The 21941-nt window shown below is 40.9% G+C and overlaps 1 protein-coding gene across 1 annotated transcript in view; it reads right to left on the bottom strand.

Annotated features, from left to right (window-relative positions):
* Positions 1-2050: 2050 nt before the first annotated feature.
* Positions 2051-21941, bottom strand: part of DGKQ (diacylglycerol kinase theta) — a 100691-nt gene continuing 80800 nt past the window's right edge. The window contains exons 19-23 of the mRNA XM_026100521.2: positions 21420-21520; positions 14491-14637; positions 12846-12957; positions 10815-10967; positions 2051-9653 (exon numbers count right to left, since the gene is read on the bottom strand). Coding sequence (XP_025956306.2) covers positions 9555-9653; positions 10815-10967; positions 12846-12957; positions 14491-14637; positions 21420-21520 — 612 coding nt within the window. The 3' untranslated portion in view covers positions 2051-9554. The remainder of the gene's footprint in view (positions 9654-10814; positions 10968-12845; positions 12958-14490; positions 14638-21419; positions 21521-21941) is intronic.

The following is a 21941-nucleotide window of genomic DNA, read 5'->3' as shown; positions in this document are numbered from 1 at the left end:
ATGTTCTCCCATTAGTCCCAGTCCCTGCTTCAGCACTTGCTTAGGCTGTGTCCACACTGAACGAAGACTCAGCCCTAGCTGGGGTGCTGGGACAGCCCTGCAAGCGAGTCTGGAAGCTCGGAGGGTCTTCTGTCCCAGCTTTGGCACAGTGTTGCAGCCTGACCTTGAAGGCAGGTAGGTGCTGTTGGAGGCAGAGGTGATATTCAGCTCCTCAAAGCAGCTTGTTTCCTTTCTCTGTGGAGAAAGGCAATGGGCACGGGTGAGCGTGTCAGAACTGTCTCAGTGGCCCATGCTGGGACCTCCAAGCAAATCAGAACAAGGATACGCAGTGATAGACAGGGAGGATTTGTGCCAGCCTTCATCTGTTGAGTGGGACACAGTAAAGCTGTTCGGAAGATGACAGCACAACAACGCTAAAGACCTTTTGGCCATGAGCAAAGAAACAGGCAGCCACGGTGGAATTACGCAAAATGGATTTTGATCAAGGCTGCGTAGCTAATGCCTCAGTCTTTGTGAAAAAGTCACATGTTCTGTAATGGTCATAAGCGTTCACTTTCCAGCCCTTCTTCGGAGAGGGCGTGCTGCCAGCAATCAGGGGTCTCCTACCACCGAGTCAGGGCATGTGCTTTAACCCCTCCCTTGGTGGGAGAACCTTAGAGGTGCAGCATAAGAGCAGTGTGGTTTTGTACACTTTTCTTGTCTCCCTACACTTTTTGTAGGCACCTCCTATTTCCAGCTGGCCCAGAAACAACACACTTTCTTGCTCTTGAGTAAGAGAAACTGTTGTGTCACGTACCAAAGGTCAGGTACCAAAGGCAAAATAATGTATCTTTTTTTTTGCTGATTCCCTAATTGTGAGGCTTAGTTACTGTTAACAAAGCCCAGTGAAACTTGTTTAAAGGGCAAATAATTAATACTGAGAAACCACACTGCCCTGTGAGGTGACATCTCATTTGAGAGGAGGGCAAAGGATAATGAACTATTAACATGCTGCTATTAATTGAAGTTTTGAGTGCTGCTGCAATAATAAAACCCTTGTTCTGTGACCTCCCTTGCCAGTTCAGCGCAGGAGTCACCTCATTTCTCTCTTGACGTTTAACAGTACTGTCTGCTCTTCAGTGCTCTGGGGGATGCTGTCTTCACGCTTGGAATATCCCTGCTTTTTCCATACTGAGTATTTAATGGAGGTTTAGAGAACAAGGGACTTGTCCTGGAGAGCCCAGCACTGGACCCAGCATTCCAGGTGTGGCCTCACCAGGGCTGAGCAGGGGGGAAAGACCACCTTTCTGCACTGGCAGGCAACGCTCCTCCTGACACAGCCCAGGAGGCTGTTGGCCTTCTCCTCCTGCGCTTCTCGTGCTGCACTGGTGCAAACAGCTCCCACGGCCGAAGCAGCAGTCCCTCCGCTTGTGTTCGCACCACTCCTCCTTCCCCTTCTTCCTCCCCTGCCCAGCGCTCTTCCTCCTCATGCCCTTGTTCTAACGTGGCCAGTGGGGGTATCTCCTCCGGCTCTGACTTGTCACCTTTTGTTTGCATCTAGAAACCCCCCTGGCAACCCTCCAGCTGTGGCAGGGATGGGAGTGCTGCTGGCCTGGGACCTAGCCCTGCTGCCATGCAATGCCTTTGCCCCCACAGCTTCCCCAGCCTAGCACTGAAAATACTGAATCAGGAGTTTCGAGAGGAACACAGACACGGCAAGCAGGAAACTGGCGTGGAAAATCTCAAAACAGACAGAGATGCTTAGCACACGAGGGCTGTACTATCCCAGAAAGATTTTACCGATTAGAGCAAGTGCTATCTGTAGCAAGAATGGCTCCAGAAGTGCTTGAAGGTGCTGAATGCCACCTACCACCATAGTAAGGAGCTGTCATCTTGAAACTACCAACTAAGAAGTAAACACCACTGCTGCTTTCCATACAACACAGTGACTTTTTCTCAGACAGCAAGGCTGCTACAAAAGTAGTCCCTGGAACGCAGCTAAAGCAAAACTTTTTTCTCTCTGCGTAAGTGCATCTCACTATTTTTAAAGCATGACTACTTAACAAACATCCAGGGTAGAACAGATGCTGTATTTTTCACAGACATAAATTCTAGTTATAGATCTCTGGTAATTTGCAAATTATAATTGGATACAGACTTTCAAATCAGTGCAAAATGTACAGTCAAATTAAACACAAACACATTGCAAAATATATACAGAATTATTCTAAGAACATAATCCAAGGACAAACAGATGTTTAAATATCAGAGACAAGTCCATCTTTTATAAATTACTTTTTTCTTTTTTTCTTTTTTTCTTATTTTTTTTAACCAGTTAGTACATTAGGTATGTTATTTGTAGACAAGTTACCACAGCATAGTGATTTGCAAGGCAGACATTGAGAAACAAGTTACACCATTAAAACCCTGTTTTTGAGACCAATCCACAAGTAAATGTGTGATATGCCTTTATTAGTATGAGGCACACAATGTGGAAATAGTTTTTAACCACTTCAATGCTTATACTTTTGGGGGGGAATTATTAGGCAGATGCACAAAGAATAAGCACTAGACAACAACTAAACTGTTTGGTGGTTGCCTTAGCTTTGCTTGTTGCGCCAAGCTGATTTATTATCAATATATTAGAACATTCACAAGAAAAGCTGTAAGACATCTTAAGAATATCCTGAAATTAAAACAGCATTAATCAAAAACAACTAATGCTAAAGGTTGGCTGCTTTAAATAATGAGAGGTGAAAAACATTAAACATAGCTATTTAAGCACTAGTTAAGCCATAGTTTGAGAAGAGTTAACATGCTGTGGGTGGTTCACAAGTAGGAGGGACACTGAGCTCTAGCAGATGAAAAATTCTGATGCTCTGCATTCAAAGCAGAGATGCTCCCTCCTATGAATCAGAACCTGCAGCTTCTTCAAGGTGTTGCTTGCTAGCGTCTACACCATTGCTATTTAAACTATCCCCAGGATAACTTGCTTTTGGTGTGTCCAAAAAGCTGGAGCGATATGGCTATTGCTAAGAAACAAATCCCAAGGATTGGCTTTGTTTTACAAGAGCAGTGTGGGTTTTATAAGCTCCTAAGATTGCACAATAAATACTCAGTAATTCTTCAAGCACCTCTTGCTACCCCATTTGGCAATGTCAGCAGCATGAAGGGAGGGAAGCCACGGTTGGGCGAGCTGTATCTGCTGTGCACAGACACATGCCTGACTTGTGCCTCATCGCCTTCGGAAAGCAAAAGGATGGCTGTGTGGCACGTATCCATGTGGACAGAGAGAGAACTGTAAGACCCAGACAGTCACCACCAGACTTGGGACACTCATGCAGCCAAGCAAGTGGGTGGGCTCTCTGTTCTTTAACCTGCAATACTCTCCGTGGAGAAAAACTCAGCTGTCTACACCCATTTTCATCTGGAGTTGCTACCAGAAGTGCAATGCGGGATACGCAGAAGTGAAGATGCAGCTCCTGAAAGGAAGTCTTCTCCTAACTACCACACTTCACCAACATGTTAAAAGGATGTATCACTGGGAGCAATCAGGGGAATAACTACACCAATAACAGCACCCTATTAAAAAAATACTTTGCTTTGGAATACATCTTTAATATCTACGCACATTTATTTCAACACTTCAGACCAACTTTTTCAACAACAGCAAACTGCTTAAAAAACATTCTCATAAATTATCTTCACAAAAAATAAAGTCAATCTTTAGGAAAACATGTTCAATACAACACTTGTATTAGTACAAATTCTATTCTTTAAATCCATGGCAGAAAGGTCATAATCAACATCTAAATTTCTCCAAAGGGGCACAGTTAGGAGTCTAAACCAGAAGGCAACTGTTTCATTAATTGTCACAGGAAGCAGAAACAATGCTTCCAAAACACAAGAGTGCACTGTTTCAACTGACATGTATGGGTTTACAATCAATAGTCACTGACCTGTAAACATCGAAACTGCTGGTCTAACTGTACATTTAGAAATAGTTTTAGTAAGTTGCATTCAATTCACTGCATTCCATACATACAATGGCTACACTTAGTCCAAAAAAATACATTAAATAGCAAAAGGAACAAATGCTTTTGAGCTGGACCTCTCATACAAACCAAGTGTGAAATCAGTAAATGTCGACATTATAAATAAACTTTAACATTACTTTTATGTATTATAAAATCAGTATAATAATCCTAATTCTTCAAATAGCAGCCAATTTGTAACTTTTAAAAATATATGAACTTTCAGTCAGTCAGAAATAAATACATATTGCAGTGTGGGGAAGATACCATCTCTTCTCGTTCCCAAACAGGGCTTTCGATGAGAACACAGTATTAGAGATGGGGATGAAGGGACACTGCAGTCTGTGCAACTCCTGAAGGTTTAAACAGTTGCTTTCTACAGACTTTTTTTCATCATAACCTGAAAGTGCATCTTCAATCTGTAGACAGAATTATCCCCTTATTTAAAAAAGTACAAACATTGCAATTTTGCCACAACCTAAGCATATCTAACCTGCATTTACTGTTAAGTGCAAAAAGTATGTGAAGTGATCCAGGCACAGTGTAAGGCCAAAGCCTGAAACTGAGCCGAGGCTGCCAGCATGAACCCAAGCTGCACAGCTGTTATGGCTGAGGTGGGAGTAGAAATTAATGGGTGGTTTAAGCCCAATAGCTGCCCTGATGTTTTAGACCAGCAGCTCCATCACCCACCACCACCTCCTGCCACTTTTCATGCCGTCGTTCTCATTTCAGTGCAAAGGCTGAGCCTGAAGGGCAGGAAGGCAGCCTGGCCGGGGAGGAGAGCACAGAGCCTGCGGAGGCTGCAAGGAGGAGGCACGGCACAGGCCAAGGCAAGGTCCGCACCAGACCTCAGCCTCAGAGCTGCAGCCCGAGCAGGCAGCCGTGCGGCACATGGGCACAGGTGGGTACAGCCACAGCACCCTCTGAAATACCCATCCAGCTACATCTCTTCTGTCCGCAACACTTTAAGCCTTCTGAAGTGCCGCAAGAGTTCATCTTACCTCCTCCTCAAACCAAATGAGGCTTCTTTTTAGTAATGACTCATTCATATGCCAACAGACTGCACTGCAAGGGAACACGCATGCGTAAATGCTTATCACTTCCAAGGAGTTAATATTCAAAACAAGCACATTATTTGCTCTTTAAAGAAATGCAATCTATACAATACTCTGAAGAGGGTAACTGCAAAGATTAATGAGCAATTGTCTATAATAGTTCATTTAGGTTTTGTTCCCTATTTACATCTTGCAATGAACTATGCTACAGCTTCTTCTAACTTCTAAAGCGTTACAGTAAATGCTACTATTGACTTTAAACACACCAAGATTTGATTTAAATCCCCAAAGAGCAATATGAGCTCAAAGTGTACACATGCAGATACTGCATTTGAAAGAGTTGTGCTTTGACTTTATTATCATCCTGTCTTGCTGGAAAGTATATATCCATTAGAACTATGTGCTAGGAACTTAAATGGGACCAGCAAGAAAGCAAGCTCTCAGCATCCTGTCTAAAAGTGGTGAAAGAGAGACCCAGAGGTGACTGCTGTCAGAAAACTGCTGCACAGCAAAACCTAAACAAATATGCACTGTAAAAAGAAATATGATAAAGCCTATTTTTTAAAGAGTATGTGCATATATATATATACACACACACACACATATATATATAAACAAACAAAATGTTTTTGGCAAAATAACTCCATACAGTTTCATTTAAAAATCAATGCAATAAGAGCATCAGCAGTTTAAACAGAATGAATGAAGCTGAGGGAAAAAAACATTTTTAATGATGTAGTATTTGTATCCCCAGGATGATCTTCTGAAGTTAGGTTGTCCTAATTCAGGACAGAGATGATGCATTTATTCATCAAAACAGATTTTAGCAACTCACCATGTCCTTTCTCATTTGTGATAATGGGATATGCACCAGGACTTCCAGGACTCCTCACTCTCCTATGCTGGCAAAGCCTAGAAGGACACTAGTGAAAGGTCAAGAGCTAGTATCTGAGCAGGAGAGACGTTAGTTGTACGAAGTGTGTCTGCTGTGGTCTGCAGGTGAGGTAAAAAGGCAAGGCTGTGGAGAGAGGGTCAAGGAGTACGCTCTGGACAGCCACGCGCCTGCATTTCCTCCCTATCTATGGATTATGGTCTCCAATTCTACATCCCTGGCGTTGCTTAACACCTGTCTCGACAAAGCTGAGCCTCATCCCCAATACTTTTGCTACTGTTACATTGTCCAGTGTAAATGCTAACTCAAGATGTTTAATGTTAAATACAAGGAGTCATCACCTCTCTTTAAGAAGTCTTACATTATTATGGAAGAATTTCTTAGGCCCTCTTAGATGCATAATGTAATGAAAACATACACAGAAAAGGTACAATTCCCTTGGTGTACTGGTCTTTTACAGTACCTGAAATTGGAAGATCTTAACACGTTTCAAGAGAGTGTCTTCTGTTAAAAACTTTTACAAGAGCTCTCCTATCTCAACTGCCCAGAGAACCGTTCTGCCTTCACAACACACCAAGAATCATCTAAGGGAGACACTATATGCCAGGTGTGTTTTACTCAAAATAAACTTTCATTCCAATGTGGCAATCATCTGCTCAAATAACATATGGGAGCCACTTTCTGTAAAAAGAAAAAAAAAAGAGAAAAAGAAAAAAAAACCCTTCCCCCTTTTCCCTTCCCTTTACTAGCATCCTCTCTGGGTGCTATGAGGAGAACACGTTCATACTTCTGCTAGTGAAAGGTCAAGAGCTAGTTTGCTACTGCAACGCTACCCTACGACAGGCTTGTACAATGCCCTAGGAATGGAAAATCCCAGTGGGAGGATGTGCCACAGTAAACGGCCCTCTGACCCAAGAGTTTCATTTGATTTCAGGTAATACAAGACAGTGAGTGACAGGGAAAGACAGGCTGGCCCTTAGTGAGCCAAGAACATAAAACACTGACAGTTACATGTTGCAATGTGCCTGGAAAACTAGTCAGATGGGTTTGTTTACTTGGGCTGCAGAAGATGGTCAGTATGTTTTCTGTAAACAAAAGTCAACAGTTTTCCTCTTCATCACAGGAGCTGCAATCGGAAAGAAGACCATGCAGTCTTTCAGCTACCCCAAGGACACAAAGCAGTTTCTTTGGCTTCTGGATTATAAGCAGCAATCTACTTAAGATCTCCTCTCTAAGTTGTGAGCTTCATCCTGAGAAGGCATACCCTGAAATACAACACTTGCCCCTTCCTACTTGTAATGCCCGTACCAGGATGCCAGAGGAGCTCCAGTCGGTCCCTTCCTGCCCAGGCTCTGCAGTAGAGACAATCCCCCATGTTTAACAATAGAGATGAGTATTTTAGCTCTGTGCCATCAACACAGTCACCTTCATAGCATGAGTCTAGTTTACATGTGCAATAAGTTGTAGTCCATGTGGTAGTACATGAAGATCACCCATAACAATTAAATTAATGATTTAAATAATTATTAGGAAGCTTCAGTGAAAACAAAGGAATTGGTCCTCCAATTGCACCTCTATCAGAACAGTAAGGCCTTGTTAATAACAAGAATCCCTGGACAGCAAGGAGAAACTGCAGGCAGCTCATGCATCTCTGCACGGCTGTTCTGCTTGTCTCTACAGCTTTAGTTATTTAGCTCTGTCTATTGCTATAGATGACTGTTTTAAAGCACCCACATTCACACCCTGATCTGTACCGTGACTGGAAAATGTAAAGCACAGGTAAAGATCAGATGCTGCTGAAGTTGGCACCGTGCTCTGAGTGCACACTGATCAACAAGACCCAGCAAGGGCTGCCTCAGCACATAGCTAGTTTCAACACAAAACCATGGTGTTTGCACACTTCGATGTCTTACTGAAGTTCTCTGAAACAGCTGGAGATGTGTTTCTAGATGCACTGGCAAGAAGGAGGCTTCCAAAGCTGCCATCTGAGTGATGAATTCATGCCATCCATAGTTGTGCTTGGTTATTACCCATGCATATGCCAGCACAGCATAAGCAGTTCCAGGCAGCAGATGCACACAAGCAGGAAAAGCATATACACTCCTCGCACTGTAACTGACCAGGCTGAGCGCAACCTAGTTTATCATGTTGATCTGCAGTGAAGGGTCCAGTCACTCAATAACCATGGTGAGATGAGACCAGCAGAGAAGCGAATAAGGACCACCACAACCATGGCCGCGGACAGCAGATACATGTAGTGTTCTACAGGACCAACAGGTCTGCTCTATCCCCAGTCTTTAGCAGAAAGCTATGAAGAAAGTGCTGAATCCCCATATCTTCAGCAGGCAGGTAAGCATGGAGAGGTAGTCTTATCTCACAGGAGCTGAAAGAGCGACAACCTCTTAAAAGCAAATGTTCATCCAGGTGGAAGAGACAGTCACTGAATCGCTGGCCCCACAACTGCTGGCAAGAACAGCAGCTGCAAAGGACCTGTGAAGGCTGACTAGATAAAGTGAGTTTTCACAATAGCTATCACATTCCCAGTCATCTGAAGCCTACAGCACTCTATTTTAGCTCAGCTTTAACCTATGACTGTCCTAATTTACTTTAGTGAACACTAAATAGTACTTCTTTTACCCTAATTAGTGATGGTTCTTTTAGTCTTTGAAGCTTGCTTTTAAGTAACAGTCCAACATATGACAAGTAAATAAACATGAAATAACACAAGTAAAGACAAGGAGAGAAGTCTGGTGTCAAAGGTAATTTCTCAATGATAGAAATAATCAGTATAATGTAATACTGCCTCAGGTATTCTTGTTCATTTTCACTTCAGAGTGGTAACTAGTGAAATTCAAATGGCTTTAAAAACAAGATTTGACTCAGTGTGGGAGAAGCTAAACTGTAGTTGATAACTTGCTCTAAAAGCTGTTCTCCCTTCATTCATATTGTCCAAATACTGTTGAAACCAAACTCTCTTAAATATTTTGACTCAACTGTTCCAGTACATTCTCTCTCCCCAGTGCATAGGGCTCCTTTTATAGAAATCATTTCTCTTATGTTTTATATTTTTCTCTTCTATGGTAGCACTGCTTCAGCTGTGTTACTTGGACTGATCTGAGGAGGCCTAAGCAGCTCATCTCTTTGCCTTTTTTTAGTTTGGAGGCTACTATGGATGTTAATTTAAAGCAACGCATTTTCATTTATGGAATGATACACCAAGATGTATCTATGGAATGGCTTTCTTGAAGAAAAACCTAGGGAAGAGGGGAAGAGTTTTTGTAAAAGTAGATGTGGAAATCTCAACATCTTGGAGTCTGTGTTTGGCCTCAGTTTCCATAAACTAAAAACTGGGGAATGGTTTATGGAAAAGCAACCCAAAGTAAACATTTTCGATGGGACAAGTGGTACATAGTAAGTATATGCAACAATGAGGCACTGTCTTTGAATAGCCAAGCAGAACCCAGTATTACATTATGTAATGAAAGGCACGCTCGTACGCAACCCTTCTTCACTAGTTGTCTGCACTCAGTTTCACTGAACCATTGCGATATCTACAGTAGATGTGCTGCACCAATGCTGACCACAGATCTCCGTTTAGCGTCCTCCTTCGGTGACTGACATGCTATCCGTTCTCATCTCTCTCAGGCTTCCAGTTTTCTTCTGTTTCTGCTTGGACTTTTTCAACATATGGACCTAAAATAGACAGTTTTTAAAGAAAGTGTGTGAGGATCAAAGTAGCTGTAGTCACCTACAATCAAATCTAAGGCAACTAATAAATGAGTAAAATGTTGCTACTGCAACAGAAAAACAACATAAATACACAACTAACTGAAGCACCTTGATTTATAAAGCTATAGGATTAACTGCTTTTTTAACATAAATACTTATACATGTGTATATAGAAACATATGAAGATATGTATATATATGCATATGTGTGTGTATACATTATATATATGCAAACATATATATAAGCACACAAATACAGAAAACACTATTAGTCACTAACCTAAAAGACACAAATGTTTCTCATTGGAAGGACAATTTTCAGGTTTATTCTCTCTCTCTTTTTTTATAAAAAAAGAACAAAGTTTAATATATTTTCAAACGTTTGAGGTATGACCCTCTTTTTCACTTATTTTTCCTCCACAAGAACCTTTGCTTTCTACCAGGACAGCTAGGTATTCTCTATGATTGCCTGTAGCAACAAATATCTGTAAGTTAAAAATGCAATCTGAAGGTAGCAGACAAATGTGTAGACCTGTGTGCCTGCAGCTGAAAGCCAGCTACTGCAAAATGATCTTTTTGCTATTTCAACATCAATGGAAAAGTTAATTCTTAGGCGGCCGATCCTCTTTTCCTTCTACATACACATTGAGATATAAGGGGAAAATGGACCACTATTTACTCTGAAGCCTCTTTTTTTCAGAGCCTCCTCCCCTGTTGTTCAGTTTGCTCCTTTTCTTTTTTTTTTTTTTTTTAAAAAAAAGGACAGACTCTCAGCAGACCGCTCTCCCCCTCACACACTACAGCACTGCCATTGCCCTCGTAACTCCAGTCTGCTTCGGTGCAAGCAACACTGCTTGGAAATCTCCACAAAGGGAAAAAAAATGTAATCACTGGGCTGAAGCTCAGAGACTATTTTCTTAAATAGTCAGCAGAGAGGGCCCTCAAACCAGTCTCAGTAGAAACTGCTATGTGTTTATCCAACTGTTACCACACTCTGCTGATCAGCTCTGTTAAGATCCATCATCAATGGTAAGATCCATCATCAAAACACAACAAGGAGCAAGAAGAAAACACTAATATCCACTGAAGAAACAATCAAATGCTGAGACAAACGTATGGCCAGTACCTTTGGTCCTGCAGCAGAAATAATAATTTGGCCTGGGGCCTGGATCCAGGGCTCTCCATCAACTTGAACTGGAATTGGCTTTAGGAGCGTTACACGAAAGTATGAGCCCTGGGCTATGCGGATTCCTGATCGAAGACCACCTTGGACTTGACCCTGTCAGGAAGTAAAAGCCAAGATATCAACCACCTCTAAAACCAAGAAGCTCTAACAAAACTTTAGCTGCATTTAAGCTGGGAGATGGTGTGGATAGAGTCATATTGTCAGCCGAAATTTCAAATGGAAGAACTGTTTAAGCAAAATCTGTAGGAGATGCACATAGTGATGCAATATTAATCCTTTAAGTCACTGCATGAAGATAAACTCATATCCCCACAGAATGCTGCCTGAGGCAAAGAAACTTCCATAGTGCAGTCATTTGTACATTCAGGTTGGTAAAGGAGCACACACTCACAAAAATCTTGCTCACTTTCACTCCCTTCCCTCCATAAAGTAGTGAACACATTTTCAAACCACTTAACTACACACATCAACTTTGGTCTATGCAAAACTTGAGAATCTAGAAGTGCTTTAGCATAGGAACATGCAGAGAGAATTTTGCAATATTTACCTCCACATTTATCTACACCTAATGGCTCAATGTTACCTGTAAAACGTGAGGCAAAGTTAACTTTCCTGCTACAAATCCTCTTGGGGTATATGTAGAGGCAGCAAACGTGCAGGTAAAAATCTCAACACAAGATCACAAAGCCAGAGCACAGGTTTGTTAACATTTATATTCCAACCCAATGGTACATTCCTTGTTGCTTCTAACTAGTTAAAACTTTTAAGGATCTCCAGCAAACCACTTCTTCTAATGGAATGTTTTATATTTATATTCCTTAAAAGAACTAAATTATAAAACTGCAAAGTTGGCAGACATCAAAGGTTGAGCTGCACAAACAATCTTAAGTACCCACCTTTCCATTTTTGGTGGTTGTATGGATTTGTTGTCTCTAGTTACCTGACCACATACCACTTTTTCAGCAGCAGATTTCTTAAAATTGTGAAAGAAATATTAAAACACAAAAATAAAACTAACCCGTAGGACAGCACTGCTAATAGCAGGCCATTGTAACACATATCTAATACATGGAAGAATTAAAGCTGCACAAACTGAGCCATAATATTCCCTGCAGAACTGACCTATCATCTGCTTCATATAGCATGCAGACCAAGAGCAGCTAGCATCAGATTTTCAGAGAAAAGTATTGGATAACCTGTGGCAGATTAATTATAAAGCCACTTGTCTTAAAGGAATCTCTGCCAATTAAGGGCAGACTGATTGTGATGAGGTAAGACAGTATATTTATAAAAAACCTTAAGTGAAGAATGGGTGTTCTCATAACATTAAAATAAAATCATGTTTTTAATCCTATAACTGTTTGGTTTTGACACCATGATAAAGGTTATGATAAAGGTAATTCATTCTGCATTTTGAAGTAAGCTAGTTTTATAGTCCCCACCCACAACTTAATTAATCACTTTATTCACAAGCAAGAAAGACACTAAAGTGCTGTTATTACATTACATAACTAACAGCTTGTAAAGACACAGGTATGGAGTAAAGAATTCCTGAAATTATCCTGAACAAAATACATCCATACATTTAAAGGACAAAAGGCAAAGAAAGCACAGCAAATACAAAGGAAAGCCAATTCTAATCGTCTTTTTATTATTTATGATTATTTGATTACTATTATTTGATTTTGATTTTATATCTCTTCATTACTAGAAACAAGCAAATGCACTGCATTTACTTCAGCCTTGACTTTTCATTGTTTTGTGTAACTAACATTTCTCTTTCTGAATTCAAAAACATAGTCCTGTTTCTTAGTTTCCTGAGAAACAGGACTGTTTTTTGATATGTACATATATGTATATATGTATATACATATATATATATATATGTATGTATGTATGTATGTTTCTGTTGGGTTCAATGCCTGCCTGGGATATGAGAGCTGGACCACTCTCACTGGGGCACCAACTTACCATGTGAACAACGCCAGTCACACCAACCACTTCGAGCAAGCCATCGTCGATCCGCGGTTTCTCAAAACGATTGTCGCTGTCCGACCCCCAGAGATCAGCTCCGGATCCCCAGCTGCGTGGAGACAACACCAGGGTGACCAACCCGCGGACGCTGGGCTCTCCTGCAGAGCACCCCACCAACCCAACACCAGATGCGCTTGTCAGGCATCAAGAGCTGGACACTGCTCCCCCCCAGCTGGAGGCAGACAGCATAGTTATCCTGCATTGTAAAAGCAGCGAAACCTCCTAAAATGTGGAAGGCTTCTGATGAGGTATTTCAGGAGTGAAAGAAGTAGTGAAGTAAGCAGCTTCCACTTGAAAGAAGAAAAAAAGGAGATGTGAGAAACGTAACTCCAAAGAGTTTTAGTTTGCTGGGACATAAAGGTTATAGCTTTCCTGACCTTTAACTTCAAAGGATTAAAAAGTTAATACAGATCTTACTGATCTTGACAATATTCATAGAAGCTACTGAAGGGAAACTAAAAGTAAATAACTAAAGGTAAAGTATCAAATTTTTATTTCTGTATCTGGCAAAACTCACTAGTAGTTTAGCAGTTATTCATGCACTTCCATCCTCACAAATGCTTCTGACAACCAGAAGTTGTTTTCTACGATGTATCAACCTTCTTCCTCAAATCACTTTGGTTTTTTTAGTGCATTAACCGCTCAACACTAATCATGATCTTTTTCCTCCATCGTTTTCATATGCATGTATACATGTGTGCATGTACCTACGTGTGTGTATGTATTTTCAAATTAAAAATGGAAAGAGATCCAGGCGGTTTAGGAAAATGACATATTTGAAAATTATAGTGTGGCAGCACTGATCACCTGTTGTTCTTCTGCAAACAAAAAACCACGCTGTCAGCAGTAAATCTAAGGAAGGAATTTCCTACAGATTTGTGCCCCCTTCTTCCACAGCAATAACTCCGGCCTGCTGCAGGTGACAGGACAGGCCCCTTCCCATGGTAACTTGCTGCTAAAAGCTACCTGGATAATATTGTGCAGCCACCCTGCACATCCTGACTGACCACCTGGCTGCTGGATCTACATGGCATTTGACCACTAAATCCTGCCTGGGCATCACTGGAGGAGCTGCTCAGGCACCTGGTCTCCAGCTGGTCACAAGACGTGTGCAAGCTGATGATCTTCGATTCTTCCACAAGTCATGGTTGGTGAAATCTGGTCAAGGGTTCAAACGGTTTGGGGGAAATGGTAGTGGACAGAAACTAAAGGCCAACTGACCATGTCTAAAAAGCCATGCTTTACCAGAAAGCTGGTCCCAAGAAACCTGAATACCTTTGGTGAAGAAATCATTCCAAATTAATGTTAGGACACAGGAGAAGGAACAGCAAGTGTACTGGGGTTTGCACTGGCAAAACAAGGTGGTTCCACCAAATGATGTCAAAACAGTACTGAGAGTTACTTTTCCTAGCAACAGCTGCAAAGCCAGGGTTGTGGAGGAGGCTGTAATCAAGAATACCCAGTAACAGTCATCTATCAGTCTAGACCATTTAACGACAAGGGTGATGTTCAAATACCAAACAGCATTTCCATATATACATACAGATATGTACCAAGACAGGATCCTTCCTCTCCTTTTTACCTGGGGATATTAATAAAAATGAGTCCTTCTATACTTGGCAACTCCACCTCGTGCTGGTCCACCTGAAGCTTTATGTCTTTGTGAAGATTTCTGGTATGACTTATCTTCTGCAGCCCAACTTTCACATAAACTCCTTTGTTGTGAAACCTAGGAGCAGATCAGCATACTGTTACTGAAGTGACAAGGCCCAGCACAGCATTCTTTTCTTCGTACATGGGATAGCATTGTCCTCTAGCCGGTATGCTTAAAGAATTTTTCAATTAAAAACTTCTCTGAATTCTTCTAGCTTTATTCCAGAAACAAAGCATAAACCACAAACTGCTACTACTTATACCATCTACTCAAGAAACAAATCATACTGTCGATTAGAGACCTCCAAAATTTTATCATGAAAAAATCCTTAAAGTGTTGCCTGAATGCAAAACTTCTTTGAAAAGTAAACTTCTGGGCTGAAAAACTGTATTTTTAATTAAGACATTTTTAATTAAGTTCATGAAGTGCTTTCAAATGTTTGATCATGCAGTGATAGAATAATTAAGGCACGAAAACCTTAGCAAGTTTGGGCTTTACATATTGCTAATTTATTTTAAATATACTCAGCTGTAGAAACTTAAAACATGCTTAATAATGTTGACACGTGACAGATCTCTGACATCTCTAATTTTAGAGTCAAAAAAAATGAGAAAGAGCTCACAGCATCCCTAGAAAGGTGAAAACTTTTTTAAGAGTAATGTAAGCAAATACCAGTTAAACACACAGTCTTTTCTTCTATAATTGGAACACTGGGATACATTGTCTTCAGGAAAAACAAAAATAAAAAGCATGAATTTCCATTATTTGACCTTATTAGCACATGGATGTCACTGAAATCTAACTCTGCTAGATGCCTCCAGCAGTGTGTCTAAATGGTGCAGACATTCAAGTGGGGAAGACAGCCAATTTAACATGTGGGTTATAATCAACTCTTCAGACAGAGACTGTTCAGTTTCTTTAAATTATTACATTGGGAACGATTAGTCCTATATGCTAGCAATTTTAAACAGCACAGAATTAGACGTATGTGATGTAACATGATTTAATATATGCTTCCACTCCAGACAAGGCCAAAAGATACGTCTATGCTAAGACATGTTTTGTCTGTTTTGAATGCACTACCTACCACTGAAAAATAGCAGAATATAGACAGGAAACATGGCACTTTACGTATCTCCATTAGATATTAACTTTTGTTCCATGAAGAAACAATCTTCAGAAACTGAAAGAGTATAGCACAGTACAATGACTGCAGACACAGTCCTGAATTTCATGACTTTTAAGAAAACTGTTATGGATCACTAAGGTCCACAGGGTCCAGATACATTGGGCGTGGCACTCCATGATGAAGTGTGAAAACCATCAGAGAGAAAGTCCTATCACTCCATGCTTGCATACATATTCCATTCCTTTTATATCTCTTATTAGAGCACTGCGACCAAACAAGAACCACTGAAGTGATTCTTATAACATTAAAAAGTCACCACCTACCAAACAGTTTTGCAGGTGAAAGATGTTACGAATAAAATGGCTAACCAAGCCTGTAATGTGAACTTTGCACATCCACTACTACAGAAGAGCACCACCATTCTTCATGCATCTACATGTGGGACATGATTAGGGGAGACGGTGCAAGTGGAAGCTGTCAGTCTACTGGCTAGCAGCAGCCCATGACACATTAGCTTGCCCACCTGTTCAAAAAAATAGTGTCTCCTGAAGGAAACCTTTGGTTACATACACTATGCAGATAGTAGTTTTGCCAAAGTTAATTAGAAAGGCAGGAAGAAATGTCATCCCTGGGAGCAATCTCCAAAACTTTTTTGTGCTGAAGGAAACCAAGGTATATATTAAGAGGCACAACTCACGCTCCAGGTCACCGATGTAGATGATGCTAATGGGGAAGAGGCATGGGTCCGCTTAGGTCATCCTTTCCCATGAAGCCAGCGAGTCCTGTATCAGCTTGGCTGCAACACTTACAAGGTGCCTGTCATCCCAGAATTATCTGGGAGGTTCTCCAGAGTGCAAGTATTCACTTAACATCGTACGAGCTAGACTAATTTGGAGATCTGGCCTACCATTCAGGGTGATGTCCCTCTTTGGTTTGTCTTCCCACAGAAGATGCACTCCAAATATGGTCAAAATTCACATATTGCCAAATGCCCTGTTGACCAAACTCATAAAGCTACGCCTTACCAGGACAGTCAAAAGGTACATTCCCTCAGTTTAGGTAACTGAAGATGTTAGAATAAAGAAAGGGAATCCTATATGGGACTAGTTTCATGGATTATGAAAGTAAACAAGTGCTTTTAAGTATTATAATCCTGTATTCACCCATAAGAGAATAAACTATAGATCCCTTTCCCTTACCAAGCCCCATCACCAAGAGTTGACAGGCTTGGGGAGACATCAACTTAATTAGGTTGATGTGGCACCGTCTCTGTTGCTGTTGCCCACACGATAAGCACTTCTGTGGTGCTACAGGACTGCTGCAGAAACAGAGAGCTCTAATACGCTGCCCTCCTTGCCTGGGAGGGAGACGGCTGAACTGTTCCCACCTTGGTGCTCCTCAACGCGGCCTGGATTTTGTGAAGGGAAAGACGTCAGTTTTGACTCAGAGGTAGAGAGGAAATGCCTGGTTAGGGAAAGCAGCAAGTGCATGGCTTATCCGAAGTGCTGCACAGTAACCTGGAGCATCACAACAACCTCAGTAACATGTGCCATCCCTACAATCCCAAAGAAAAGCATCCTGCAGCACTCTGCTGGCTCCAAGAGCAACTGGCAACGGCACAGTAGCTTTTACTGCATCAGCTACAACACCTCACCAGCCCTCCAAATTTCAAAAGAAAAGGGGTTAAAAAAAAAAAAAAAAAAAAAAAGTGGGCACCTTCTATAAGGCCCAAACCTGCTGCCTAAGCGTATCCTGGACCCTCTCTTTTTTGGGGGCATAAGTGTCGCATGGGCAGGAACTGCTCAGACTCGCTCTTGTGAGCTGGTCAGGCAGTGCTGCGGCAGTGTCGGGCTCGGCCCCGGGCTGGCTGTGAGGCATTACCTCTGACTAAAATGCTAAATGGATGCCATCGTGGGAGAGCCTGGGCACCGTGGTGGCCCCAGCCACTACAAATAAGCCTGGGCTCCACAGAGGCAGAGCCAGGAAACTGTTTGAGAGTGGGGAGACAGAAGGAACCGACACCTCCGCTACAGAATGGAAGAAGGCTGGGAGAAGTACTTTTCCACCTCCACATTGTCTAAAAACAGCAGAAATCCCAAACTTCCAAAGAGCCATGACCACACATTTCAATGGAAAATACACTTAATGCTAATGAGAAAACTCTAGTACCAGCTCTTGTGCAACTTGTATTTTACTGACTACTTAAGAAAATACTGAATACAGCTCAAAAACAATCATTTTGTCACCTCAGCATTTTCTATTGTTGTCTAACTCAACACTGGCTATCTCAGGCTGAGAACCAGTAGGAAAATTCTTATTTACTTGTCCGTCAGAACAATAAAACAACTGCAAACACCAGCACTGAAGTAAAACGGAGATTGTATCTTAGAAACAGGTACAGAAGAAAAATGCCGTGAGAAAAGCCTTTGCAGGAGGTATTTGGTGCAAAGAGAAACTGCAGATTCTCAGAGCTGACCAAAATATATCCAAGGTTGTACTGATCATCACTACTATGCCTAGTTATCATCTGCAGTATGAACACAGATGAATTTTGGTTAACCTTTTGTAGTATGTAGAACAATCAATCCTACATCCCGGAATTTAACCTTTCTATTAGGAAAGAAAACAGAGGAAGAACAATGAAGTGCTTCTGAATAACACTTTTATATGTTATTTGTGATTAAGTTATGATACTAACAGTTATATCGAACACAATCAAATTGCCTAAGTCTGAACAGTACAGAAAATGGGTAAGGAGGAGATGTTAATGCTTGTTAGTTTACTTTAGAGTTTCTGACCCTTCAAAAGTCTGTATCTGGTAACCAGACTAATGGAATCAATATTTATGCATAGCTTATTGGAAGCTTAAGTATTCTATACTGCCACTCACAGTGAAATTTTAATGTGTATCTCCAGTGGCAAGAGAAAGCAAGACCATCAACTACTGCTTTCCAAGCTTTCATGGAAAACAAAACAAAACAAAAAAACAAAACCAAGAAAGCCAGCCTTCAAGAGTCACTAAGAAGCCAAGTGAGTTGATGCAAAAAATCCAGACTTTTCAGAGCTCTTGCCAATTGCTGCATATCAAATAGAGTAGGTTTGGGGAAATTTCTTTAAGGATGCTGGATAAGAAATCTATGTGCCAGGCATTTTTTAATGAACTGCAATTTCCCACCAGCAGTAATAATCAGCTAACTAACACCTCTGAAGAGTAAGCACAGTGTTCATAACTGCAGCACACAGCATAGAAAGCTATCAAGGAAAATAACATGAGCACCTCATACCCAGTCCAGCAATCTTACCATCCCATCTCGAGGAAACCACCACTGCAAAAGTTAAGGGACACTAGAACTCAGACCAGTAATTAGCATCTGTTTGGGTGATTTTATTAAGATGATTTTACTAAGCAGAAAAGAACATCACCAGATTCACATCAAGAGGATCGAAGTGGAAAAAAGTGAGACACACAGGAGTTCCTGCAGCATTCTCAGTCCCAAAAATGAAAAACCAAATGACCAACATTATCAATCTGCCACCCCCAAAAGATATAGCAGTTTTGTGTCTTTGCAAAAAATTCTAAACTTCCATTAAATTGGGCAGAGTATTCTCTCTGCCTAACCTTTCAGCCATGAGAACAGCTGTCCCAGCAGTCTCCTGTGAATTTTGGATGGCACAAAGATGATGTGGTCTCTCCCATAACAGGAAGCTCTAAAGACTGCTGCAGGATCCCATGGGAATGAGGAATAAAGGCACACGCTCTCATTTTTAGTTTTACACCATGCAAAAAAACTCACAAAGCATGGCACTCAACGACTGAAACAGCATCACAGCAAAAACATGTACCGTGTCTGTCTGTGCTGTTATGCGAACTCGGGTCTAAATTCCTTGCAGGGAAATCATCATTGCACTGCAAGCTGCTAGCCAAAGGAGAAGCAGACCTGAGCAAGGAAAGACACTCTACAAGGAGAGGCCAGAGAGTGCACGGTTGTCAAGATGTTTACCAGCCGAAGGTCTTGATTCAGAGAGCACTGAAGTCCATCTTTCTTCTAAGGAGCACCCACAGTCTCTACTGCCACAACACGAAACTTCCTGTCTTGCCCACAAGCAGCCCGTTCACGTGTCAGCAGCTGTTGCATCTAGGCTCAGGCAGACACTTTTTAGTTATTTTATGGAAAGAAAGAAAATGAACATGTATATCCTGGGAAAGGGGAAAGCCAGCAATTGTGACAACCACTGTCACAACCGGCACTGAAAGGCTGCAATCCTGTGTCAGCACCACTGGACTGCATACGCTGTTTGCCTCCTGCAAGACTGTACACTTTATCTCGGTATCAATTCATTAACTCCTGTTTCTTTTCAAGATCTTGAATTACAAAAAATATTCAGCCCCTTCTGTTCTCCTTCCCCACATGATCTTCAAGACATCCTCCTCGCACCGCGTCCAAATATGCATGTAAAAGGTCTGCAAGAATGATACCAAGTCATTGCCTACTGCACTGCAGATGCTGCACCCCGTGGACTGGCTGAGATGGGCTCAGTGGATGAAAAGCACAAAACGCAATAAAGGTCAGAGCATAATGCTTAAATACAGTGGCAATAAGGAAAGGATGTATCTTTTAAAGTGCTGCAGCTTTGCAAAGTCAGAGTAGTATATTAAAGCATAATTCTTACATTAATTTCTCAAATAAGTCTAGAATTATTTTACACACTAGATCACGCACTACTATATGCGAACTTATTATGTGATGTTACTACCTATGCTGATGCTATTATGCAATTCAGTGAACTGGAAATGCAAACCAGTGCCTGTTTTATTAACAGTAATTAATGTACTACAAACAATCTTACTATTACTCCATTAAAAAATATATACATATGAGCAAGAGCTGTATTGACAGACAGAATATTGCAAGAGAGGTGGGATTAAACATCATTATACTCATAATCAGTCAGAGAATATTCTTAATAATAAGGATCTGAATATTGTGCAACTGTAATTCTCTTGATCTGACAACTGAAGGACAAATTAGAGGACATTAATTCACAAACACAGGGGAATAAAAGGCAGTCAAAAATGGTTTCTATAAAGAACTACTGATTAATTACGCAAATGCAATTTCTTTTTTTCTCATCAGTGATTACAGGAAATACATATATATATTTTTATCAACTGATCTGCATTGCCAGCAAGGCCAAAGCCTTCAGGGCACACCTTTGGCATCACACTGTCTCAGTAAGATTTAGAGATTTTTTTTTTATCATTATTACAAGCACATAGATATCACCATAGCAGTAAGCAAGTCTTCAACTCAGCAAGAACCCCAGCAGGGCAGGAACTATACAAAGATGTTCTGAGCAATGTGTTTATTACTCTTGTTGCAGAACTGACCTTCTTTCTACTAACAGCTTTGAATAAGAGATATTTCCATTATCCTGGAATTACACTGATATTTGATATTGAAGATATTGGCAAATAAGTATCCCGAATAATAACAACAGTTCTTCCAAACACTACTCTGGGTCTCTCATTTGGAAAAACAAAACGAAAACCCAAATAAATTCCATGTGTAAAAATTTATAGCTAGTTTAATTCCTCCTGTGCCAGCCCTGCCTCAAGTAGTATTATTTGTAGCATTTTGAGATTATCGGTCATGGTATAAATCGGAAATTATGAAATACTACAACACACAAATATTTGCCCCCCACCCTTGTTTTCCCCCAGGATTACCTGCTATTAAATTTCCCTGGTTCTTCTTCTCTAGCATGATGAAAGTCCAAGCTCAACTCTGCATCGATGCCAAGACCGCAGTAATTGTTCATTTGCACAATCTGACAAAAAAAATGCATTATTTCTTCAAATACAGTGACAGTGACAGAATTACAGTACAAACCAAGAGTTTCCAAAAGTTTTCATCAGAAGTACGTTTTGTAAATGATTCTTCCAAATCACCTGCACCTTGACAGACTTAAGAAAATAAGCTCCAGAAACACCACACTAAAAATAATGCCATATGGACAATTATTGATATACGTAGTAATTATGTCTAAACTATCCGGAACATCAAAATTTAATCTTAATTGCAAGAAACTTAAGCAAAATAAGTCCTGTAAATGCAGAAATAAAACCAATCCAATTTTTCAAAGTGATTCTATGCAACAAGTACACAACTCATTGAGCATTAACACCAATATTACGTTTGGCATCAACCATGGATTTACCATGACATCATCAGGTAGATCCTTTCCCTTA

The sequence above is a fragment of the Dromaius novaehollandiae genome, chromosome Z (genome assembly GCF_036370855.1).
Source record: "Dromaius novaehollandiae isolate bDroNov1 chromosome Z, bDroNov1.hap1, whole genome shotgun sequence".
Lineage (NCBI taxonomy): Eukaryota > Metazoa > Chordata > Aves > Casuariiformes > Dromaiidae > Dromaius > Dromaius novaehollandiae.
The sequence above is the reverse complement of the archived record's forward strand: the minus strand, read 5'-3'. Positions and strand labels throughout refer to the sequence as shown.